The sequence below is a fragment of the Seriola aureovittata genome, chromosome 23, assembly GCF_021018895.1.
Source record: "Seriola aureovittata isolate HTS-2021-v1 ecotype China chromosome 23, ASM2101889v1, whole genome shotgun sequence".
Taxonomy (NCBI): Eukaryota; Metazoa; Chordata; class Actinopteri; order Carangiformes; family Carangidae; genus Seriola; species Seriola aureovittata.
Genome location: NC_079386.1, coordinates 14,650,272 through 14,677,275, shown reverse-complemented (window position 1 = coordinate 14,677,275; position 27,004 = coordinate 14,650,272). Strand labels below are relative to the sequence as shown.

The following is a 27,004-nucleotide window of genomic DNA, read 5'->3' as shown; positions in this document are numbered from 1 at the left end:
CAAATTGATTATTAATACCAGAATACATGCAAGATAAAGTAAAGGCAAGATTGATGCTTTAAAAATCAATATTTATCAAAGAGGGAAACGGCGAAAGGAGGAAAAAGGGAAATAAAGAGGGATAAAATGAGCAAGTATATCATTATAAGAGTCTTTATTTTCTTTTTTATCTTATTTTTTTATCTCGAATGTCAACATTGGTATTGGCCCCAGAATCTGGCACTGATCGGTTTTCATATTGGCAGTTAAAGCCTGGACTTTTCAGCTTTTATTACCCCATTTAAATCCTTATTCAACCAATTTTTACAACATTAATCTAGACAATATATGTATGTTTATATGTTTTCTAAATATTTACACAGTTATCCTGTAGATTATTCTTAATGCCATATGTGTATGAGGTTGTTATTTTAAGATCTGATCTAACCCCACATCTGCACGGTCTAGAGATTAAGCACAGAGGGTGTGTTACCTTTGTATTTCTTGGCCGAGGGGATGCGTGTGAGCTTGGTGTCGATTTCGTCATCCTCAGAGATCTTGAGCACGGTGGTGCGGTACTCGATCACCCTCGTCAACAGGTCCGGTCGCCGTGAAATCTCAAAGATGTGCTCGATGTATGACAGGTTATCTGCATGGGAGGTGTTGTTAGAGGGTCTGGTCACTGAAAAGGCCTCAAGCTAATATCACACCTGATGCAACGATGCTTCAGACACATCGTAGCGGATGTGGAAATAAGAGGGAACACGCAGCTAGAAAATATAAAATATGAGCTATTTGATTTAATTTGTGTCTCACCCTGGGCCAACTTGTCATTCTTCTCCAGGTAGCTGAACCACTCTTTGGAGGAGGTGATGTTGTTGCTCTGGTCCTCGGGGATGTCCTCCTTGCAGGCCGACTTGAGCTGCTCCAAGTCCTCGTTGGTGATGTTTTCAGACAGGTCGCTGAGCAGAGAGCTGTACTCCGCCATGGTCTGGTCAGAGGCAGAGAGAGGAGAGAAGGAGAAACCGTTAGATATATAGAATAAAATGAAAAGGAGGCAACAGAAACTAAAGAGGAGAAAGAAACAAAAAAAAAAACTGCGGTTGAAAATTTCCTAATGTTGTTTCTTTGGCGAGTAAAACAGCCCACCTACTTCCCAGACTCTACAATGGAAAACAGTAAGGAAATCTTAGCTAACGACAATAGCACACCGTCAGAGTGGGATGAAAAAGCACAAAAACACTGAGAACAGAATAGTTCAGACAGGTCACTTCTCTCTGTTTGTATGACGATTGCTGGCAGACTTTGTGTTTAGTGGACAACCGAAGGAGAGGATTGAGATTCACTTAAAGAATCAGACAAACAAACAAACAAAACTACACAAATAACACCATTGCTCTGGGGGACATGTTTTCTTCATTACAATTAACATAAACACCATCCTACTGCTATAAATACTCACTACACGACCATATCTGTATTAATCCACAGCTGAAAATAGTCCCCAACAAATGCACAGTTTACTTCTGTTTGAGTAACATTTGGTAAAAAAAATACAATGACTAAACGTTTTGGGAAATTATTAAGCTTTTTTTTTTTTTTTTTTTTTTAAATTAGACTAGATATGTGTGAGCTGTTTTGACATCTGCAGTAGAAACCAGTGGGCTTGGGTTTGAGAGGCTCAGACAGAGTAGGGAATTAAGAAAGTCCTTAAAGGACTCCGGCATTATTGGCTTTTCTCTTTTCATGGGATTTAGGAAAATAAGATAAAAAAAAAAAAAGGAAAGAAAATCAGCCTTATCTTTTACACTCTGTGGCCTTTTGGGCTTTTACCTACAGCATCAACTCAACTCAAGCTCTAGTGGAAGCTTCTGCAGCTCTCCGTCTCCCTCTAGTGGACGGATTGAAGAAGAACATTTCTTTGCTGGTCCTTGTCAGACTTGGCTTACTGTATCGGTGTAAGAGGAGAGGCAAGTCCACAAATCCACTCACACTTGAAAAGTAGACTAAATGAGGTGTCATGAGACGAGATCGACCAATCTGACCAGATCGGTACTGACAATGGAAGTGCTTATTAAGGGGGGCGGGTATTAGCCGAGGCATGATCAATTACAGTTACATCTATTCTGTCGGCACTACCTTGCATAAAAAATGATTTCAAGCGTGGAAGTATACAGCTTTTAAATTCGGGAAAAAGGCAGCACTCATATTGGATTGATATTCTGTAACTGCAAATATACTGAGTTGAAATATTGGACTCTATTATCAGGAGAAAAACGTTCGATTGGTTCACCCCCTCTTATACCTGGACAGAAATCAAAACAGCTCTCTGTGCTAAGATATTAAAGAGTGAAACATCGTGCGAGTTCACTTCTTCTTTTTCACCTTAAAGATAACCATCTGTATATACAGTGTTAATTATTCATTATCATTATTAATATACATTCATATATTATACATACACGTATATTCAGTTTGCAGTTAATTCTGTTGCCTGTTATTCTGTTTATATCCAAGGATACTGATTTGAACTTCTGAAAGGAGGTAGCTCAGGGTTTGGTTTTCAGGTTTTGGGACCAGCGGTTGAAGGATTCAGTCTATAGGCATGCAGCGGTTGCGGCCCAGGCTAGTGTTAAGGAATGAGTGTTGTTAAGAAAGCCGGGTTTAGGTTATCCTCAGAAAGATGGGCTGTTTGTCAAGTGTGTGTGTGTGTGTGTGTGAGAGAGTGTGTAGGAGTGTGTGTGCTGGCATGCGAGTTGTTGTTCAGAAGCAGGCAGCCGGCGAGAAAAAGACAAAAAAACCACAGTGAAAGAGCGAGAGAGAGAGCGAGAGAGCGAGAGAGAGAGAGAGAGAGAGAGAGAAACAGACAGAGTGATTCAGACATGTTGTGAGGCCGTCTGCTCTGTTCAGCTGCGTCACTTTGGAAGAAGCAAAGAAAGTACATCAAGAGGCAAAGGCAGGCTTTTACAGTCCGGGGACACAGTGTTTCAGATTGCTGCTCACGTCTCGGTTATTAACATATTTGGGTCGAGCTATTCACATGCAGCTCCTTCTCCAGATGATTGTTAATGTCCATGCGAACATCACCGTGGATGGAAGCTACTGGAATATTTTTGGAATATCCGATTCATCAAAAAATGTATTATATGGATGGACAGAATATTAATTGGCAAGAATTATGTTAACTGATTAATTGGCAAAGTCAGTTTTAAGCAGTCATGTCTGGATTTCTCTACTTTCTCTACATTTCCATCTGGTTCCTAATATCAGCCTATTTTATATTAAATATTTAGATATTTAGGTAGCAAAATAAATCCAGCTAGTTTTCTTGTGGCCCAATATATGCCCAGTTCCTCGGGCCGAATGTGGCCCTTATACAGCATTATAGTCAGACGCTACTTCCCACATCTGGACTAATTCCGGCACACACGAAGAAAATCATGTGACTGTCAGATGATACCGAAGGAGAACAGCCATGATCTGCCCAGATGTGGAAGTATATGGGCCAGACTTGGGCCGAGGAACCAGGCATATGTTGGGCCAGAAGTTGTTTTTTGCTATCCTGGATTATACGAAATGATGTGATACATACATTTCTCTTGGCCTTGTTAAGTCTGAAGACGGAGGTCTCAAGGAATTTAGGGATAAAAGTTGCCTAGAGATGTCGCTGAGACACGGTGGGCTGCCAATGACATTATGCCACAGAACAAAACCAACTAGAGGTGCCGTTTCCAACATTTTCAACCCCACAGCCAATTAAACGGCCGCCTCAGGATTTCCAAAGACCTGTTTATCCCGACTTTTTTTGGTGTGATTTTCCCCAGCCCTTAGTGAGTTTAATGGGGCAGCAGTTCAGCAATGTGGACGTGATTAAGGTTACTCAAAAACAGCTGCCTTTGAGCTGAGTAGGATCCAGGGTCTTGCTCAGGGAGGCTTCAGCAACTTCGAGGAGTGATACAAGTTCCAGCAGGACTGCCTCCCTTCTACCATGAAACACGAGCTTCCTACAACATGAACGTGAATCTAAACAGATACTGTTCTTTTTTATCTTTTTTTTCTGTGTCACACACAGCAGACACAACCCCACCCCCCCTTCCCCAAGTCCCTGGCATCCATGCAGCTGGCGAGAGCGCTGCCGCTCAGTGCAGTGCATCATGGGCACTGGCACGAAGCTCTGTCTGCCTCTGATCCCAACAGTCTCAGCACAGATAAACACGCCATACAGAAAGCCCAGAAGAGCTCCATGACGAGTGGTGTGACCTATATAACAGAGGCGCTGTTACCTGCAGTGACCACCAGAGGGCCCCCATTCACTGCGGACCATTAGATACTGAAACGGCAGCTTTGCTTATTAAAGCATGAGCATCCGCCTCACTGTGCTGCAATATTATCTTTACTTAATCGTCTTTAGCTTGCTCTCAGGGACATATGGATAGGAGATGATGCTCTGTAACTGAGCAGCAGACCTTGAGCTTGTCATATTATCTCCCTGAAAAGATGAAAGACAACAGTGATGGAAAAAAACAATTTTGTGACCATTCATTCATTCAAAAGCACAGTTAAATGAGTTTAAAAAAAATAAAAAATACCAGGAATGGAAAAGCCGATGATTTGGTGACTAGATGAATGGATCTTTATGCGAGACTGACAAACAGAGACAAAGTCTTCAAATCAGCACGTTATGGATGGGACAATGCAGAGTACCAGGGCAGATATGATTGCTAATGTAATTGTCCCAGAGGCTGATTTAAGGTCAGATTTGTTTGCCTCTTCTCTAATGGCTAATGGTGGCATTTGGTTTGGTTTGTCTGATCCACGATCTCAGCCTCAGGGCAAGAGCACAATGATGACAGAGCGCTTTTTACTGTGTATATGTGTGTGTGTGTGAGAGAGAGAGAGAGACAGAGAGAGAGTGAGAGAGTGTGTGTATGTGTGTGTGTGTTAGTTCAGTCTTAAATGTCACATTCATCTCCTCTCAAACCAGAGCAACTTGCTCAATCAACACAAAGCGCTGCGTGGGAGAGAGCAGGGATATGCACCTTAACTCCAGTGAATACGACAAGGGTCTGAATACTGTGTGTGTGCGCATGTGTAAGTATGTGTGTTTGTTTTTGTGTGTGTCTCCAACTGCAAGATTGGGAATTGTGTGTGTGTGTGTGTGTGTGCACGTATTTGTGTGAATGTGTGTTTGTACGCTTCGACTCATGAGCTCGTGAATTGTTTCTGCGACGGGGGGAAGCTGATTGAAAGAATGAATGTGCGTGTGTGTGTGTGTGCGTGCGTGTGTGTGTGTGTGCGTGTGTGTTGGTCCCTGAGCCTCCTCTCTCGACCCAGGTCGCCCTGCCTGCTCTCTGTTTTGCACCACAATGGACTGGCGCTGCTTTTGTGTACTTTTAGAGGAGAAGGGGGAAAAAAAACAACAATGGACAGAGTGGCTACATTTAGTGTTTCTCTCCCACCACTTCCCTCACACCGCTGCCTTTAACTCTTTCTCAACCATGAACGACGTTTCTATCAAAATATGCAACATGGACCATTCTGAAAAAATAAATGCTATTTCATTATTACCATTTAATCAGTTTTGTACTTTTAAATTTTGTTATAATCTTATCCTTTTATTTTTCTTCTTATTTGTTCTATTCTAAAATTGTTCTGTTTCATTGTTCTACGGACACTAATTCCTGACACTTATTTAAACTTATTCTTATTACTGACATTTTTTTTTAAGATACTGTAATATAATTACAAAAAACTTTGATTTATGTTTTATGATTTATTTTTTTTCAGAAATGGCCTTCCACATTCATTACAGGTGTTCATACTCTCACTTCCTTCTGCTGAATGTAAAGAAGTAAATGGAAATGGTGAAATATTGCTTTGATTACCACTTTTTTGTTCATCATATATATATTCACATAATACAGGTGACCTCGATGACAATGTTGCTCTGCTTAAAGCAGACAACTTAAGTGAGCAGTAAAAGAAGTGTCTATGCATCATAAATGCTGCATCTTAACCGAATCTAGCAGGAGTTGTATTAAACCCTCAGTCAAATGAACATATCTGTGCTTATGCTGTTGCCTGACAACAGAGAGAAAAATATGACAATAATAAAACCACATGGATTGCAGCTATAAGCTATCAGCTATAATGACAAAATGCTTCAGTGATCAAAGAGATTCAGCAGACACAGAAAGTCAGTTTGCTTCCTCTAACAAATACCCAACCGGATCCATGAAGGCCGACTCCCATGCATCTGTGTTTCATAAGAAGTTCAAGGTGAAAACTGAGAGACGTGTGCATATTTTGGTTTATCTGCAATACTGTAGTCATGCTCTAAGTAAAAGAGTCTGTGAAATCCCCTCTAACTGCTGCCCCCCCCACCCCCTCCCTCCCTGGTCTCTCAGGGACGAGCCTGACACTGCTTCCATACATAGAGACCCACTGTGCTTCACATTCTCATGAACACAAACATGCTTTTGTCTGCCCGTTCCTCTGTCTCTGCTGCCTGTGTGTGTGTGTGTGTGTGTGTGTGTGTGTGTGGTTGTCTTAAAATGTGAGACAGACAGAGAGAAAGAGTTGTCACAGAAATTCTAATTACAAAGTATTATTCAGCTATATATTAAATTGACATCTGAACAATAAAAGCTTAGAACAAAGAAAAAAAAAACAGGTTTCTGGGACAAGAGGAAAGCAAAAATGAACAAGGAAAAACAAAAACACGTGCGCGCACACGCACACACACACACACACACACACACACACACACACACACACACACACACACACACACACACACACACACACACACACACACACACACAGGATTCTGCATGGGCGTTGTTTGCAATTATCCAAATGTTATTTGTATAAATAAAGACTGTTGACTCCATAAAAAGCATTAATGGTATATCCATTAACGCTGTATATGTGCTGGGGTAAATATGGTAGTTAATTAGCGCCAAAACATTTTGATAAGCAGTAAATTAATCACGTCATTGTGATCAGTCTGCAAGGGAAAGATTTGCACTTGCAAAAGCAGGTGCTCACGCTCAGTTTGAAATCTCTTCTCTCACAGTTTTCTCTTGCAGTTCTGGCTGGTTTTAAAGCACTTGGCGGAGCTTAGTCACAACATTTTGCACACAGGCTTCAGCAGCACTATAATGAACTTTCACAGTCCAAGTCTGTTTAATATGAAGCTACAGCCAGCAGCTGGCTAGCTTAGCTTAGCTTAGTATAAAGACTGTAAACAAAGTGCAAACAGCCAGTCTGGCTGTGACCATTCTTACGACAAAAATTTATCCCACAAGTCGAAGGGTCACTGAACCCCACCTCTTCCTGCTAGCTTAACCTCCTAGGACCTGGCGTCCACATATGTGGACCTCACATTTTGGGTTCTCTAGACCACAATACTAACTTTTTCTCAACAAGGGCCTGGTGACCACATATGAGGATATTATACTGCCACTCAGTAATCGAAATTTAAAACTAATGTCCTCATATTTGGACATCATTTTTCTCAGGTCCCAATCAGCCTAAATAGCAAAGAGAAATTAGAAATGCACGCCATGCAAGAGTTCGGGTCATAGGAGGTTATAGGTGCTATATGTACATTTTCTCTGCTGCCCAACCTGGTTTCTTGCTGGGAGCGAATGGTGGTGTTGGCGGAGCGTTTACAAGACGAGGTTAGAATACACACATGAGCACTACATTTTCACCCGCTCACGTTGGACTGAGGGCAACCTGGACGCTACAGTGACTCACTATCGCAAAGCAGTATTACGAGACCGGCCGCGGCTAGCTGGTTAGCACGCTAACTTCAGTAGAAGAAAAGATGTGAAAGAAAAAGAAGAAAAGCAAGAGCTTTAATTGACATTAAATTGATTGTTTATTCTAGACTCTTCTACATAATTAAACAGCTGATGCTAATGTTGGCTATGTGGCAATAGCAAGAACTTAAATATAGCATTTTTAAGCTATGCAGCAAAAGCGACAACTGATAGCAGTAGCTAAGTCTTGCCACACAAAACCAAAGAATGACACTGATCCATGGCATTAGTGTGCTTAACCTGGGATGTACCATGTTTGTTGGCAAGTCAACCGGCTCTGACTAAGGAATTAGTAGATTAACTTGCAATTATAATGCTGGTTGAAACAAAACAACGTGAGTCGGTGTAAATACAGAGGTATGTCATTATTTAGATGTGACCTGATACAGATCACATGATTTAACTTAAATGGCAAAGAATTGTACTCAGTTTTTTGTTCAGCATGGGTGGTGTTAGCTATAGTCACAACACTGTGGAAGAAAAATGTTTTAATGTATGAACGTCTGCAGGCACCATTTGTTACCTCTAAATACTGTATCTCTTATGTCCATGAGTTTCAGTTATTCTTGCACTCTCAGTAGCTTTGTCTTTAATGAACTTCCGTAGATTTCATGTTGTAAATGGAAGCCAAGCGGTGTGAAGAGCTCCTTTTCCACTCCGTGACTAAACTGTTAACCCCCCCCCACCACCACCACCTCCACCACAGTCTGCTTTACATTGTGCAATCAGGCCATTATCCATCCAGACAAGACCCCCTGTTCTCCCTTCTCTCTCCTTTTTGTCCTTTCAATTTTTTCATTTTTCCTCTTTTTCTATTTGTCTCCATATCTGATTGCATGTACAATAACAAGCAAGCAAAGAATGAAGGCAAAACCATACATCCGCATGATTTGAAAGTAAGAGTCGACACAGCAGCAGTCAATCCATATTTTCTATCAAGCACCTGAATGCAGCCCTGAGGCAGAGTGTGTACCAGTAAACAAAATGTCAGGTTCACGTGGAGGATCTTGGTCTGCAAGCTGTGACGATGTCTGCTGAGGCCTTGTGCACAAAGATCAACTCTTATTATTATTATTATTATATCTTCAGTTATATGCATCACGTCTCACTATTCTCTTTCAATTTTGAATTGCAGAGATACTCAACCTACTGAGTGCTTCTCTTTGTTCAGATCACTCTCTCTCTCACACACACAAACACACACACGCACGCGCATATACATACATAAACGTATACAACAACCACCAAAACTCCATTCACCCTCCACACCAATGACATTGCCATGGAAACCAGGCCTGGCTTTGCCTTTAGGCCGGGAGACGGTTACCTAGCGACAGGGCAGAAACCACCCCCCCTTTTCCTTTCCCTCCCCTCCTCACCTCACCCCGCAACCCTCCCCACCCCTTTCAGAGTAAAATCCCCCACTAGGATGATTGACACACACAAAAACACAAACCCACTGAAATGTTTTGAGTGAAGTCATATGTTGAGATTTTGTTTGCTACACTTGATTATCTAGGATTTTTAGTGTATTTAGAGCAACACTGAAAAACAACATGGTGATACGACACACAAAGATTACAAAAATTACACATGTACACACACACACACACACACACACACAAACACAGACACTTGTGCGCACAGAGACAATGTGAAGTTACTGATCTCTTCACTGCAACATTGTGACAGTCATATGATCAATAGACGTGCTCGCGCACTCCGCAACTCCTCCTCCATCTCTCTTTTTATCAACGACACACAAACAGAAACACACACTCTCCCTCTCTCTCTCTCTCCTTTAAACACACAGAAATAAAGAAACACAACGCTGGCCAACTGTGCTGGACTTCAGCATGGAGAAAAGCCTTTAGATTTTACCATGGCAACAAAACCACAGGGGTAGCAGCTCAAAAAAATCTCTCTGACAGAGATCTGGAAAGAGGAATAGACTCTGTTGCACTGTTTTCTATACAACGTATCCAGACTTTGTGTGTCTGATTTTCCTTCGCAAGCCCTCTGTTTCCTTTTCATCCTCTTTCACTTGCTCTTCTTCATCCCTCTTTCCCCTCACATATTTTTCTTTTGTCTTTATTGCTGCTGGTCTTCATATGTCTTTCTCAGGCTCTATTAAAAGAATCAGTGTAAATACTTGAAATTTAAGTGGAAAAATGTGTGAAATTGTTGCACAACTCTTTTCAAGCACACCATGATTTATTCATCAAATGTTTAAGGTGCCTTGTTCAGGTTTGTGGCTGAAGTTGATGAGGAGAAAATGAAAGTCTTAAAAGAAAAGGTCCTCCTTTGTGTCTCATTCTTTAAAACCATCTGTTATAAACCTGACAAAGTGGCACCAAACTGTAAATGTATGGAGGCCAGCATAGGCTGTAATGCACTAAAGTGTCAAAATAAATGTGATAAAGACTGCAGTCTCCTTTTACCCCTAATTCTTTCCTCTCATTCTCCTCTTGTTCTCCTCTGTCCTGTTCCTTCATATTTTATTCTGGGAGCCAGAGCGCACAAGCAGTTAGTCTCTGTCTCCTTCATTAAATCTCTCATTAAATGTACCCTGACCTTTCAAAACCTACCCTCCTCTCTTTCTCCCCCTCTCTCGGTATATTTTTCTATTTCACTCAGATGGACTGAGAGGCAGAGAGTAGGAGTCCCGCCCACTCTCCCATCTTTAAATCTCCCATGAAACTCACCTCGACTTCACCAAAAAATAAATAAAAATCTGTTTGGATCACCATGTATGGCAAGAACAACGTTTCTCTCCATTCCAAAAAATGAAAAAAAAAGTTGAATTTAAAATTATATAATAACCTGATGTAATCTTTATCCAATTCAAGCAATGTTATTTTACCACAGTTTGAGTCATGGACAATCTCTTTCTCTCATATTCTATCCTTTTTCCTGTACTGTCATTCTCAGAGCGGTAAACCTTCTCTATCTCTCTCTCTCAGAATATATCTTCAGTCTTGCAGGAGCTGCAGTAGGTGTGGGCTCGGAGAGTGGGAGGCAGAAGAGCTCAAAAGTCGCAGGCCGTAGCAAATGTCCGCCTCCCTAAATCTACCTCTCAGGTCAGAAGTCTCTCCTACCCAAGCGCAGATATAATTTTGCATCTCTGAGCGTGAAACTAATTGCCTTTTTCTTTTCGAGCATTTCACTCCAACCCACATTCGCTGCTTTTATTTTCGTTTGTTTTTTTCTCACATATTCGTGCTCGCTCATCGTGAGACCTGCTGTAAAAACATAACTACGAGGTGTGTGTGTGTGTGTGTGTGTGGCTAAAATGATTCCGAAATAATCTTTAAAAAGACTCAGTGGCTGCTTCTGGTGTTAAGTTTTGTTTAAATTTATATACGTATTTGTTCCTCTTCCTTCGGTTGATGTTGGCTTGCTGCCTAATGCAGCATAATTTTATTTACTGAGGTGACTACATGCATTAGTGACAATAAGTAATGGCTAACACATATATTATAATATAAGGAGATAACACAGATTTACAGATAATACGTTACAGTTTACAGCCACTTCTAATGCATTTGTTACATCTATCAAGACTGTGAGTGCTGGTATCTCCCATGCATTTAAATGCATGTGCAGCATTCATTACACATTAATGCTATTATACCTGAGTGCTGGTATCTTTGCCATTGATTTGATCAGGTCCATGGGTGCAGTGATTCTATAAACCATGAGCTTATTTCTACAACGTCTAACACTTAAATCACTTTGTACAGAAGCTATTCTGTTTGAACAGCAGTGTTGGACCGGATGTGGCTGTCAGCTACAATTAAAGCAAATTGATGAAACATTTCTGTCATCATAATACTTGATTTGCCCTGTTACTGCAGCCAGTGTCACAACCTGAACCCTCCAAACTACTTTGGTTGAGGTTGGTGCAACAGTTAGATCGGTTTCTGAAATGAGGAGCTGCTTTTCCGTCATTATGAAATGATATGTGGTAGATAGATAAAACTTTATTAATCCCAATGGGAATATGCAGATGTGTAAACATGCCTGAATTTACACTATGCTGTTTGTTCGTAGCAATCATCCCTCTTGTGGGGAAGCTACTTTTAAAGGTGATGAGTTTCATTAGTTGTCACATTGAAAAAGTGTGATTTAGCAGGAGGGACTGCTCTGTCTTCACTGTGACTATTAACTCCTAGCGCTGATAAATGAATATAAACTTGATGACCTTTCTGCTGAAGAGCTTCTCATCCAAAAGTCAAGGTGCAGTTCCTGCGACAACCATGAAGGGAGTCCCTGAACCTCTCCCTGCTTACACTCTTGATTTAGGCAGTGAACACACAGAATGTAGCATCAAACAAATCGCACGCTGTATGCCGACAGTGTGTGTGTGTAAACCACTGCGGAACCTGAGTGGCTCTCAAACCCAACAGTAGACGTTGATCAGAGCTCAATGCCGCGGGCCGCTAAATCAATCTAACCTGCCTCCCTGCAGGTTTCTTGTCCGCCAGCAAACAACAAACACACGCCCCCTGCAGACGGCGACCGAGCAGGAGGAAATACTGTCCAGTCACCGCAGGCATCAACTAGCCCTCCCTGCACATCGATATGAAGCCGCTTTATCCACCGCTGCTGCACCGCCGCGTCCCGCTGGGCAACTGAATGACACCACGCTGCTGGCGTGCAGCTGTGCCTCTCTATTCACTTTTACTGAGGTGGTTGGGGGCAGTTGGAGTTTTTATTCTCTGTCTGCGCTTATTTTGGTTCCCGCTCGGTCTCTGGCAGCTGTTGCAAAACCTCTGTCTCTGGATCGTCCCACCAGTGCTGGAGAAACGTAGCAAGCGCTGCAAGTAAAAGCACAAATCTCGACTACACGGACATAGGGGTGAAATTTAGTTGAAACTTTAATAGCATTAAGATGGATTGGGCGCTGGATTCCTGAAAATTGCATCTGCTGTCTAAATAATTTCTTGACAATCACAGCTGCACAGAATGATTTGCTTGTGAGGCCACAGTGCAGAGAGAGTCAGCTTTCACCCACAACCTGCTGACTTAAATCAGACTGCCTGATGTATGCTTGACCTTGGTGCTCCCTTAGAGGAAACTCAGGTCTTAGTGGCTGTGCTCCATTTGGCCGTGCAGCGCGCTGCTTATTATGTTCTGGAAAGTCTGGGGCAAAGGCATTTTTTATACAGCTGCAGGTCTGATTAATCAAAAAGCAGCAGGTAGCTGAGATGCTTTAGGAAACTTGAATCTTTTTCGAGCTTTGAAGTTGTTTGAGATGGAGCTACTTCTAACTGTTTCATATGGCGTTATATTTCATAGTGTATATTTTGGTTTTCTATCTTAATCCGTAAAATAAAGTAACAATAGCTTGAGTAACTTGAGTTAATATACTTAGTCTGCAGCTCTGTTAATGCACCTTACAAAGGCCAGCAAATACTATAATTTAGCTGACACGATTTCTAATCAGCACACCTCAAAATATGAAATGGATTCAGTAATGGCCATATTATGATTTATTCATACCGGTGATGAGCTAACAGTTAAATTAGTCAGCTAATGGCGAAGCACTCAGTAAGACTTTTTGCTCCAAACAGATGTTTCATTCATACAAAATGTGAGCTGACTGATGATTTATGTTGCTTGTACAGCATGTCGTTTTTCACAGCTATGCGTAACGCCATCTGGTGTGTGCATTCTGACGCGCACACACACACACACAACTCAAATGATAAGACGATGTTGGCATTGAAAGGTCAAACACAATGCTCCAAGGTTGTGCCATCCGCCCCCGTCTCTGCATCCACATCATTCTCAACTAGCGCTGCTTCTCTCTGCCCCTTTGTCTCGGTTTCCCGCTCCTTCATCACCGCGCTACCGTCACTGTTTCACCTTCATTCTTCATAAGTCCTCAGGCTTTGGAGTCGTCATCATCACAGGAGCATCTCGCTGCCGGGAAACATTAGAATTGATTTGTGACCATTAATCTTACTTTGATGTCTCTCTCTCTCTCTCTCTTCCAGAGAACATCGCCTCTGTACACTCGCCAAATAAAACACCTTGTGTAACACCCATCTCTCCTGTCCTTTCCCTCCTTCAGATGCTTTGCTCGTTTGTTCTCTCTTCCTCAACCTCTTTCTGCAAGTCCTGCTGTTTCTGTCTCAGATGTCCTGTTTTGTTTTTGCACGCCTTGGAAGAGATTCCCGTCCCATTACCACAGGATTAACCCTCGTCCGGTCAGGCAAGTTCCATCACACCACAGGCCTGGACAGTGAAAAGAGGGATGTTGAAGTGAAGAGGAAGAAAAGAGGGAGTGATATTGTGCACAGGATTATGGGATGAGAGGAGGGGGAAAAAGAGGGATGAGAAGGGGGGGCGGGGGGTAGGTGACAGGAGAGGAAAGGGACTGAGAGAGAGGAGGAGGCTCGGTCCGTTTCCTTACAGACGGCCTTGTATCCAATGAGCCAGTGAGTGCTGCCAACACTTATCAGTTCAAAAGCCCAGAGCGAGAGAGAGAGGGAGAGAGAGAGAGGGAGGGAGAGAAACGGAGGAGAGGAGGAAGCGCTAATCTGGGGAGAAGCAGTGAAGCGCCGGAGAATATAGGCCACTGGCCCATTTTTCATTGAGGAGAAAAGAAGATTTGCTGTGTGTAAAAATAGTACAGTTGATTCAAATATCTTCATCCTTTTTTTCTTCTTTTAACAACCCATCAGTTTGTGTTTAATTGTTGTTAAACACTCTTTTCTCTCTGATTTCATTCATCTTCTTATGTCCAGAAAAAGCGGGAATGGTTGCTCAACCTCAAAAACCAAATCAGTTCAGAAAAAGGAGGCAAACTATCAAAGTAAAAAAAAAAAAAAATACCTGTAGAATATCACAGCAAGTGTCAGTCTGGACCAAAGTGGCCCAATCAACAGATCCCTACATCCATGCAGCTATTGATATTCTACAGTTTATTTATTGTCAAAAGTTCCCATGAAAACATGAATCAACTAATGCTGCTCTCAAGTCTTTTATTCATAGCCAAAGTGTAATAAAGCTTTTTCATCTCTGGCTTTATTGTTGTCAAAAATCACATAAAGAAAAAAAAACATAGTCCCCAACAAATGCACAACTTGCTCCTGCTTCAGTAACATTTGCTGAAAACCCAGCTGTTTAAATCTTCAGTAGCAGTGAATGGGCTCTTAACTGATGGACAAACACGTTGTAGATTTTGGTCTTTCCATGCAATTTGGACAAGACCCCTTAAAGATCCTGTGATACGAATGGAAGCTCCAAACAACTACTGAGCGGACAATGTGGTGTAAATATAGAATAATGCCAAACGTCAGGAGTTATTGTTACTGACTGGCCTCTACTCTCAAGTCAATCACAAGCGGGGCTGAAAAATGAAGCCAAAATTGGAAAGTGCCAAAAAAAAAACTGCAGTTCCTTAAATGGCCACTAGAAGCTGGTGAATCCCCATAGACTCCCATGTTAAAACGTCCAACTTTACAGCAGAAACATAATTCTACATAATTGAGAGCGCGCTGGTGGGTGAGCGCCTGCTTTCTAAAGAAACCTATGGATGACATCACAGAGGACACCTCCATCTTTATATGCAGTCTATGATCAATCAAGCTAACATGCATATTATAGACAAAAAGGGAAATAAGTGTAATTCTAAACATTCTTCACAGAATAAATTACTTCATTCAATCGACTTGGTCAATCAAACCTTCAAACACTCCCATGAATGAAACATGATCAGACGCTGAAAGCAGAGCTGATTAAAGCCTTGTGTGATCTTGAAGAGGGCTAATGGTGAAACCTGCTGGTTTGTTTTTTAACCTGTTTGAAAAATTAAAAAAAAAATGCAACAAGACTTATTTTACACCGTTTCAATGAGGAGCCTCTTGGATTTAGATTCTCTTACAGTAGCGAGGATTTACTTTTTAATCTGGGTTGGAGTTGTGGTAAAGTGACTATCAAATTAAGAGACCATCGAATTTTAATATGAAGTTCACATAATCCTTATGTATCTACACCTGAACTTGTATTGTTTTTATTCATGTGCCTACCAATCTTAATACCTTATATATTCAAATATGTCATTACAACCAACTGTGTGTATTTAATCTGTACGTTGGCATTTTCCTCCTCGTCAGTTTTCTCCAACATATAGAAGAACAGCATCAGTGAGGAGTCTGTGTAGGCAGAGGCAACAATCAATCCTCCCCAGTGACACACAAACACAGAAACACACAACATCCTCACACACACACTGTGGGCACTGTGTGGATGTGTCCTGCATACAGATGCCCCTGATTTTGTTTTTTTTTTTTGGCACAAGCTTGCATAAAAGCCAGAGGTAAGGTCACCGAAGGAGAGCGAGGGAGAAAGACACAACGGGAGACTTTTATCGACTAAATCGAGTGTGTGTTCAAGAATAAAAAAGAGTCCTGGATCTGTTGCTCGGTCATAGCGGAGCAGACTGAGCAAAACGTGCTGCTCTGTACAGACGGGGACCGATTCATTAGTGAAGCCAGATGCTGTCACACCTGCACGTCTGCAAGATAGCTTGAAAGTTCAACTTCACCTGCCTTTCCTCTGTGATTCATAACAAAACAGGTGAAAAAAAAAAATCTAATCAAATAAGATTAAATTGCTGCCTTTGATCCAAAATGAATACGACAACACATTAGATCTGTACGAAATGAAACACTGAGTTCTGCCAAGGGCTTAGATGGATGAGGAAAACAAGATATTTCAAGGAGCTGCAGGCAGCGCGTTGCGTGCCGTGGAGACCTGGCTGTGACTGACCAGCGGAGGCTTTACTTCCTGCTGTCACCATGGACACACTTCCTGGCCCCGGGTATAGGGCAGCGGAAAAAACAGCAGCCGCCAAGGGAGAGAGACAGAAAGAAAAGGAGAGAGAGGGAGAGAGCAGAGACAGGGATGGGTGAGAAAGCGAGAGCAGAAGGGATAAGGGGAGGAAAAGAAGGGGGGGGGGGGGGAAGCAGCAGCTGGACTCGCCATCGGAATTAAAACTGGAGCTAATCCCTTCTGCTTTGTTCAACACTACCCTCTTCCTCTTCTCTCTCTCTAACTCTCCCCCTCAGGGCTCGGCTTCATGGAGAGACATTTTGCAGACGGCGGCTCTCATTTGTCAAAAACACGTACACGGAAAACACCTCAAACTCATGGACAGGAATACGTTTAGACTTTGAATAGCGCCTTTGTTGACAACATATTAGCATTATTAGTCTGACTGAACGGGACAGGGCGTTTTGATGACACAGCTTGTGTTATAGTCTTATATTTCAGGTCTCACTGAATAAATACTGACATGTTATCACTTTCACAATTGCGTATTTACACATGACATTAAGCAAATGCAGAGCGGCATTAGCATACACTTGGATTTGTAGTTTTGAATTTAAAGGTCCCATATTGTATAATATGAGATGTGCATGTGTTGTTTAATTACAAAGCAGCTCAAGGTTCTTTATTAATGCTGTGAAAGTATAAAAGTGCTCAGTCCACGGAGAAATGCATAGAAGCTGAGCCTTAAAACGAGCCGTCAGGACTTCCTGTAACTTTGTGATGTCACAACAAAGCAGTCGCCGCACTCAGCCACACCCCCAGCCCAGCCCACCTGGACCCACCGTCCAACCTTGCAGGTGTTGAAAAGGTGTCATCCTTTTCGTTGCAGGAACCTAACCTGAATGACATCGGTTAGAAAACGTTCATAAGCGTCTAGTAGGCTTCAGGTTGTGGGACTTCTTGCTTCAAACATAATCGCAAACACATATGTGGGCTACAGTGGAATTTATACCCTTCTGTATTGCAGCTGATACTGTGAATACCTCACGGTCTGCACGTCTGCACAAGGGCTGATAATGTCTTTAACTCTATGCATGAATAGCTGTATGAATATGAACAGCTGCATGTGCCACACACGAGGATGAGTGCTCTGGTGTGAGCGAGAGACACAGAAAGGAGGGAGGAAAGAGAGAGAGAGAGAGTTACTCCATCCCCTGTCACTGGAGCTGCCTTCTGCTTAATCTAAATTCTAAATGGCAAACGGTTCATCGTGGCTACAGGAAAAGACCAGATGGTCATGACTAAAACCAGAGAGTGAGAGTGAGAGATAGAGATAGAGATAGAGAGAGAGAGAGAAAGAGAGAGAGAGAGAGAGAGAGAGAGGGAGAAAGACCAGATGTGGTGTGTAGAGATGCAGGAAGAGAGTGTCCTGCATGAAGGGAAGAGAAATAAAGAAGATTGACAAGGCGGAGATGAAGGTAAATGGGTTAGAGCATGTGCAGAAATACCAGCAGTGAGTTATTGAGCCCCTGCATGTATAAACACACGCAAACACAAACACACACACACACACACACACACACACACACACACACACACACACACACTTGCACTTCCTCTATACAAACCCAAGCCCTGTTTATTCCAGGACAAAACCTCAGAACTGGGTGACCCCACAGTGATGGCGGTCACGACCAAACGAGACGACAGCAGCGCCACGACGCTGAACCGCCGTCAGGTCTTATTCTAACTAATCCATTAAAATCCTGCCTCCGTGCTGCTAAGCTACAGTAAGCAAGTCAGTAACCTCCAGCACCTGGTAAGTCAGCACAGTCATTACAAGCTGTTTATGCTTCAAAGTAGTTTTAAGCTGCTGGTGTCGCTATTAGTAATGTCATTTCCTTTTGTTTTGATGATGCAGGCGTTGCTCACTGGAGCTTTTAGAGACATTTTTTCCCAGCGTGGGTCCTGTGCTCCCGACGAGAAGCCAGTTCTGTGGGCAAACCTTTTCTAAACAACACTAAAATATCAATTTCTAACTCATGAGCTCACAAACTACAAAAAGCTTTCCAGCATCAATCAGCGACCAGAGAACAAACAGGTCTACAATTACAAAAACTCCATAGAGCAGCTTTTTCTGGAGCTTTCAACCACATCAACACGTCATCTTCCGCAGCAGATGGATTTTTCTCACTTTTAATGGGGATTTCATGGAGTTTTCTCTCTCCATAACAGCTGAGCGGGCTCCATCCATATGCCAGTCCTTCCAAGCTAAGGTAGTAGGTAGGTAGTAGCTGTTGGCTTTTGGATTTTAATAAAACTTCATTTAATAAGAGTACAGAAATGAATAATGATCTTATTCACCACAATACAAATAAACCATCATTTCGGTCCATTTTGTTGCAGCTGGTGGCCAGAAAACGAGTCAGTGAATCAGTGATATTGATCACCAGCAATAACAAACCACATCATTTGGTTATTTTATACAAACTTTCATTGACCGGTGGACTCGACAGACCTTTTAATTTGAAAATCGTTAATGGTTCTTATACTGTTTGTGGTCGGTTCTGTGAGGATGATGAATAGGCATTTTGATGATGAAGTTTTTGCTGTGATTAAAGTATTAATTAAACAATGGAATGAGGTTTCTTTAAAAGTAAGTCCAGCAGTTTTACTAAAAGGTAGAGAAGAACTAAATTTATTGATGTAAAGGATTCAGTGTGTGAGAAATGGCTCCTTTAATGATGTTACAATAGTGTTGCATAATTAGCTTTCATATTTTCCATGTTTGATACCATAACTGTGCTAATTAGGGCTGAATATCATTTGTTTTTTTATTCAATACTGGATGCCCAAGTTTCTGCACTGACATCAAAATTGTACTTTTTTTGAGATACAAAAGTTTCTTTTTATTATTTAACAAAAGAAACCTTTAAAACATGAAATGATAAATCTTGTCACAAGCAGCCTTATAAGAACTTTGCCTAAATAAAGTACAAAAACAAACAAACAAAGTAAACAGGATTATTAATCTGAACAGACATTGAATGACAGAGGGTATTAGATGGTTTTCAATATTTTGTGCCAGTGAAGTGTTGCAGAAGTCACATCACTCATAATGTGTTGAATTACGAGTCTGTGGTCCAGCCATGACTAATGACGCCACGATGAAGCTAAAATCATTCATTTATTGGTCAATGAATCCATTAGTTGATCATTGATCATATGAACAATTTTTATTAACAATAAATTTCTCCTGTTTGCTGCAAGATTTGCTGCTTTTCTTCATCATATGACAGTAAACTGAATATATTTGTTTGATATTGAAACAAGCAAATTAAATACTCAACCTTGGGCCTCAACCTGTGTGTTTGTAGAGGATTATAAATCCCAATGATAAATAATCAAAGAACAGGTATATCACATGTGTTGCAGTGAATCATATCATGTGGTCTGCAGCCTTGCATGGCCGCCACGTTGTTCGGGCCACTGGCCGATGAGTTCAACTGCCTCCAAACGTCAGGCTGGATGTCAGTCTGTTGCATCATGCAGACCGAGCGCGCATCCCTCGATAGCAACAACATGATACAGACGTTTGAGTCTGTGCGATTTTCTGAAAACACTGATTTTGAATCTCTTTGTTTTCCCTGTATAAAACCTTTATGTCACACTCATAATAACGTACAAAATACTATCAGATACATGAAATGAGTGCAACTCCTTGTGCTGTGCATTGACTCCAAAGCTCGAGTTTGCAGCCATTTCCTCCAAATCATGTGATTTTATATCCAGTTTTCCCTAAAACAGGAGAAAATGTGGCATTTGTTTTGGCTACTTTCTCTCATTTCCAACACAAATAAATTCCTTTAAAGATCTGTCTTGAACAAAAGTGTTCCGTTGTGTTGGAAGAGCCGCGGGTTATTATTTTATGACACCGTCAACCGTTTCATGAAAGTGTTTTGAAACAAGTAAATGGACTGGAAATAAGTGGAATCATCTCACCTCACTGCCTCCCTTCACCTAATGAGATTTTAAGACCGAATACATGATTAAACGGCTATTTTTTTTTTTTAAATGTACAATTATCACTGAAATGCATTAGACACGACGCTGAGTATTCTTGACTTTCATGCACTGTGACAGTTTATGTTCCCAACAGCAGACAGAAATGCTGTAGTGTGTCACAGCAGTGGTGGTAGGAGCCAGATATGAAAAATCATGGAAATGTATTTGTGTCGTCAATGCTTCATTAGCGTTTGGGCTTTATGGAAGATAAAAATATCTTTGCGCCTCTGGGAGGAGAGCGGATGAGGAGGGGAGGGGCTGGGTGTGTGTGTGCATGAATGTGTGTGGAGATGAAATGAGGATGCAAGAGAATTTTTTTTTTTTTTTTTTGCTGTGTGTGTGTTTCTGGTCCGTTTGTGCACGAGCGAGACTGCGAGGGCTTCGTCGGGTTTTGAGTAAAACTTCCAGGCAACAAAAGAAAAAAAAAAAAAAGTGACAAAAGGTGCAAATCATGAGCTGACGTCAGCCTCTCCAGACATCCTGCTGTGAAGTCAAGTCAAAAATATCTCTCCTTCTCATCTCTGCCTCCTTCACTCCGACGCTCTACCTCGCTGCTCCTTCATCAAAACCACACTGCGGGCTTTTGTAAGCATGTATGCAGCAAGGCATGAAAACCAGTCAACTCTTGCTGGTGACCGCAACAACAACAGAAAAAGCAACTGAAGCAACTTTTGTAGCTGAAACATCACTGAAGAACATTTTACATACTGAATGACTGACACACATTTCTGACCTGCTGACAGTTGCAACAATTACAGATCTATTTGTTTTGCCATGTGGGAAAGTTACAGTACAGTAACAGGTTTAAACAGCTGATTCATCGAACACACAGACAGACAGGAGGGACAGGAGACACAGCTCAGGGAGAAAAACAAAAGACGTACAGTATATGTCTGTACATGCATCGATCTATGAATGATAATCACGCCATTTGGTGATTATTACTTGTTTTGGGCTTGAAGTTTTATTCCATTAAAGCGTGTGTTACCTCAACTTAATTATGTGACGAGTTCATAATAAATAAAAAGGCAAAACGTAAAGAGAAGCACAAAGTCACACTTAGTTCAACTGGATCGAGCCGTTCCAATAACCAATCACACGACGAGCACCATGCCACCAACACAAATGCTGCAGAGAAGCAATGTATGCACAGACTGTTATTGGATATCAACCCCAGAAGAAACACTATGAGGATGATTCTTTATAACAGCAGAAAGCTTCATAGCACACTGGGAATCAACAGCTGCCTGCTTGGAAGGAAATCAATACAAAAACTAAAAGAAGAAGAGGTTTGAAGAATGGTCAGCAATCATGTTAAATACTGTGCTACCATCTTATAAAACCTGTCTCACCAAATCACTGTATTTTTTATTTTCAGATAATGCATTTACATTTTTGAATCCTTTATTTAGTTTAAATAGTAGAGGCATTATCCTGTAAAGGAAAACTTGACATTTTAGTTTGTCTCAAAATTTAAAATCACCAAATTAAAAACAAACAAACATCGTTTTCAATGGACACTGGTGATTTGAAATTGTGTGGCTCAACTTACTTGTAGCTAAAGAGCTAAAAGCTGCACCAGAGTTTGTGTTTGAAACCCATGACCAAAAAAGTCTTTCATTGTGGAACTTAAATTATTCCCCTTTTTCGATGCAGGCCCCCCAAGAACCTCCGGTCTAAGGGACTAAATCTCTTCAAATCCTGATCCAACTATTCAGCTACATAATCTGGAACATGAATTTTGCTCTTAAATGTGCAGCTCTGCTTCTAAACTAAGTGAGAAAGCCAGACAGACAGGTGGCCAGGTAGTCAGGCGGGAAAATGAGCCAAAAACATTCAGACACGGTCAGCCTGCAGGGACACGCTGTCAGAGGTTCTGATTGGTTGTCCAATAATCAAGAAAATCTGGCTGCCTTCTTGTGATCAGCTGATGACGTGTCTGGCTGTGCGTGTGTTTGTGTGTGTGTGTGTGTGTGTGTGTGTGTGTACACGGGCATGAGCACAGAATTAAAAAAGACAAGCAGAGGAAAAAAAAGCCTGAGGCGGAGGAGGAAGAGGACGGGGTGAAAAGACGGATGAGGCGGTGTCGAGATGTTAAAGTCACGCAGCCTCCGGTGAGCGCCGACTTGTGTTTAAGACGCGTCTCCTGATGAGAAGATGAGAGCCAGATGGCAAAGCAGTCACTCTAATGGCACCTCATTTCCTGGAGGGTTTAAAGTGCACAGAATGAATTCATCATTTGAAGAAGACAGAGGTGAAGAAGAGCTAATATGTGGACAGGAAGCAGAGCAGGAACATTAATTTTCACCTCAAAAAACTGATGATGAGGTTTTTAAAACCTCCTTAAAGCCTAAATTTAACCACAGCAGACAAAGAAGCAGGAGCAGACAAGGTGAAGGAAACTACAGCAGGTACTCCACCACCAAGTCTATGATTTAAATACATCAAACATCACATATTAAAGTTCCCATACAGTGAGATTTCCATGTGTTCTTTGATTATAGATCAGCTCTAGGTTCTATATTAATACTGTGAAAGTATCAAAGCGCTCTGTCTACAGAGAAATGCACACAGCCTGTATTCAGGAACTGAGCCTTAAAACCAGCCGTCAGGACTTCCTGTAACTTTGTGATGTCACAACAAGACAGTCACCACTCTCAGCCATGCCCCAACCTCAGCCCACCTGGACCCACCGTCCAGCCTCGCAGGATTTGGTTTTTCTGACTGAAATCTGCTATATTTTTATTGGGTCACTCAGAAAAACAGTCATGGACCTGTTGTTGCTAGATCTGAGAGAGGAGATGTGAAACTACATGGAGACGGTTTGTTCACATCCCATCACAAAGTTGTCGCCTCAGTTTGCTGATGGATTCTCTGTTATCACATTTATGCAGTAACAATATAATAAATAAAGCAAATAAGTTTCCAAATTGTGGAACTTTTCCTCAAATAAACGGATATAATACAATTAAAATGTGTTTTTCTGCCGTGATATTCTTCCAATCATCTATTAACTTCAATCTGAGGAGAAAACCACATGTAACACTTCAGGTGACGTCAGTCCAGACAGAAAAAAACCAACAAAAAAAACCCTGAAAATCACACAAACACACCTCTCATTTTCTCTTCTCACGTCCTCCAACACCTTTTCTTCTCTAAGCAACTCCCCCCTCCCTCCCCCTCCTCATCTTGTTCCTTCACCTCCTCCATTCACCCCCCCCAGAACATCTCCACCACCTCCATCCTCCCCTCTCATTCACTCCCTTCGTCACATTTCTCTTCTTCCCATCGCACTGCTCACGTAATCTCACACATCCTTTTTTTTCCTTTTTCTCCCCGTTTCTCTTACTGAGACTCTTCCAACATTTTCAACATGTTCTAGTGTGTTGATACCGATACTTGAATCCATCTGACGGACGACGTTAGATCCTGAGAATCAAAATAATATAAATGAAGCCATTACAAACCCTGTGTGTAAGAGTGCTACTGTTATTTTTGTCTAAATGTGAATGAAACTGAGACGTTTCCCACTGTCAGAGTCAAAGCTTTTGTGTCTTATGCTTCAGGTTAAAAAAACATTTAAATGGCACAAAAGTGTGAATTTTCTTAAATTGTAAAGGAACACTTCAACATTTGGAAATATGCTTTTTCACTGTCTTGCTGAGAGTTTGAATAGAAGATCAATACCACTCATGGCTGTGCAGTAGATATCAGGCAGGCAGTGGCAGTTTATATTATAGCAGAAAGAGTGAAAAACAGCAGAAGCAGATCTTCTGGATCGGTCCAAAGGTAAAAAAGAATAACATTTTGTGCTTGGTATGTACAAAACCAAAGTATAAAAATGAAATGTCGTTAAACAGGAGGTAAAGTGAACTGTTTGTTAGCCAGGAGCAGTAACGTCGCCTTTAAACTCTTCACTTTGTAAATGATGTGGCAGGTAATTTTAAAGTTTAAAGTTAAATTTGCTGAGAAAATAATAATAATAATAATAATAATAAAAAAAAGAAATCAGCAGTGGACATTTTGACTGTAGCACATGAAGAGGAGTGCTGCCTGGGCCATGACGTGGCTTTTCTACCTTGAAAACAACACCGACGCCTCCACCGCACGTCCAGCATGCACTCGCCTCTCTCTCCTCCTCGTTGTCCGTCTCTCAGCGATATGCAAACAAAAGGCAGTGAGACGAGCACAGAGACACACTTACGCAGACATGCAAAGCAATGCCGATAAAAGGCCCGCTCCGGCTTTGATGGTGCAGGGTTCGTTTCCCACTCACTTTGCACACAGCACCTTTGCATAAATAAAAAAACTTCAAGTAGCTGACTGAAAAAGAAAAGAAAAGAAAAAAAAAAAAATCAGTTCGTGTTTGGCTCCTGCCTGATCCCAGATGGATCAATGGCTAAAATGGAAAAATGCTGCTGGAGCATTTGGGCAAGGCTGGAAAGAGAGAGAGAGAGAGAGAGAAAGAGAGAGAGGAAGAGAGAGAGAGTCGAGCTCATATGTTTATATATTGTGTCAATCAGCTGATGCATTGCTGAAAATTTTCTCTGCAACTCAGTTTTCTCCAGCTACCATCCGTCACTTCATCCCCTGCATATTGTCAAGCTGTGTAGGTGTATTTGTATGTTTTCAAAGCTGTGTCTGTATTTGACAGACACCTGCACAAAACCCACATTCGCACCTTTTCCAGGCTGTTATCAGCGTGTGAACATTGTGACTTTGACGGCACTCACAGCATTGTTGGCCAGCGGTATTTACGAGTGCGAGGCATATGCACGAGTGTTAGCCTGTGACTCCGGGTTTGTTCAACCTGCCTATCACTGCCTTTGTGGCAGCTGTTGTTTCGCCTGTCACGCCTGTCAGGTTGGAAAAAAAGCTGCACAGAGGGGATGAAGGTACGGACCCAAACACATGCACATGTTTACTATACTTAAAAGGAGCCCAGCACCTTAAACAATAGATTCTGGGGGAGTATCAGTTTAAGCTAATGCGTCAATCACACTACCATCTGTAGGCTTGAAATGTGGGTGTAAAATGTGTAGTTTCCTCATAAGTGGAGAGGAGCTTCAGCCGCTCAGTCCATTATAAAATATTCCAACCTCCTCTTTACTGTGCATCAACATGTTTGGAGTGTTGCAAACAGTCATCATTTCACCAAAACAAGTATTAATATAATGCTTCTATGAAGGGCGATTGTCTAACTCTGCAGAAAGAGGTGTGAGTAGGCTTTGAACAAGTCCTCCAAAATCTAAAGTACGTCATTTGCCCATGCGCTCAAATAAGTGTTCTCTCATCATCTGACACCGCTATCAACATGGCGACGTTGTTTTTCGGTGCTTTCCAAAAACATTGCAAATGACTGTTTGGTTAGGTGAAGGCACAACATTTGGATATGCCAACTATGCACCTATACTATAGGTAACATGGTATTTTTTTATTGCTCTAAGATTATCATACAGCTACTTTTTTAATCAAAATGTGTCAATTATTCATGTGTTTACTTATGTATTTTTTACTAGTAATGCCATTCTTTCATGTTATGGTCATTCTCATAATATTACAGGTTTTATTTTGCACCGTTGTTGATTGTCTACTTTAACGTGCCCTTTCAATTAGCCCCTGGTCACAAATAAAGTCTCTTGAATTTAATAAAAATAGCTACTTAGTTAAAGTTAGAGGACCTTCATCAACACTGTTACATTAATAAAAACTTGGGTACGGTCAAGCCCATGCTGACTTTAGGAAGTAAAAGAGGAAAGGAACATTGTTTGCGATGATTTGTTGACCCATCCATCCACCGCAACCTCCTTCCTTTGTGAACTTCCTCCTTGGCTCCTCTCGAGCCTCTCTTATGTTAATGACCAAAATAAAAAACATCTGCAGACTACTTAGTGTTTGATATTTAAAATGTACATTCTGGGCGGAGCATCACTGTAACACTCAATCCTAATTCTGCCACCAAAAACCAAAAACGTCCTCACTTTGGAGGATTCTTATTCAGTCCTCACATATATAGAGATACAAGAACATAAACACAAATCCACACACGTGTTCACATTAATATACATAAACATGCACATACATCACTGTTTTGGTTCTTTTAATAAAACAGAATTTCTTTAAGTCGGAAAATGTCAAGTTCAGTTCAAAAGTCATTTAAAATAGCTACAAAGTCGTGCACAAACACGACGATACACACACACACGCGCACACACACAGTTACACAGCAGGCCCTGGTCCGGATGCCGGCATTCTCCACAGTGATAATGGGTCTGTATCCCACTGTAATGCACAGTTCACTGAGGCTGGCTCTGCTCCACATGGAGAGGCAGCGAGGAAAAGGAACA

General features: G+C 41.5%; 1 protein-coding gene across 1 annotated transcript in view; it reads right to left on the bottom strand.

Annotated features, from left to right (window-relative positions):
* LOC130164103 (astrocytic phosphoprotein PEA-15) overlaps positions 1 to 27,004 on the bottom strand; it is a 51,067-nt gene that overhangs the window by 8,410 nt on the left and 15,653 nt on the right. Inside the window, exons 2-3 of the mRNA XM_056368542.1 lie at positions 796 to 970; positions 473 to 628 (exon numbers count right to left, since the gene is read on the bottom strand). Of these exons, the coding sequence (XP_056224517.1) occupies positions 473 to 628; positions 796 to 967 (328 nt within the window). The 5' untranslated portion in view covers positions 968 to 970. The remainder of the gene's footprint in view (positions 1 to 472; positions 629 to 795; positions 971 to 27,004) is intronic.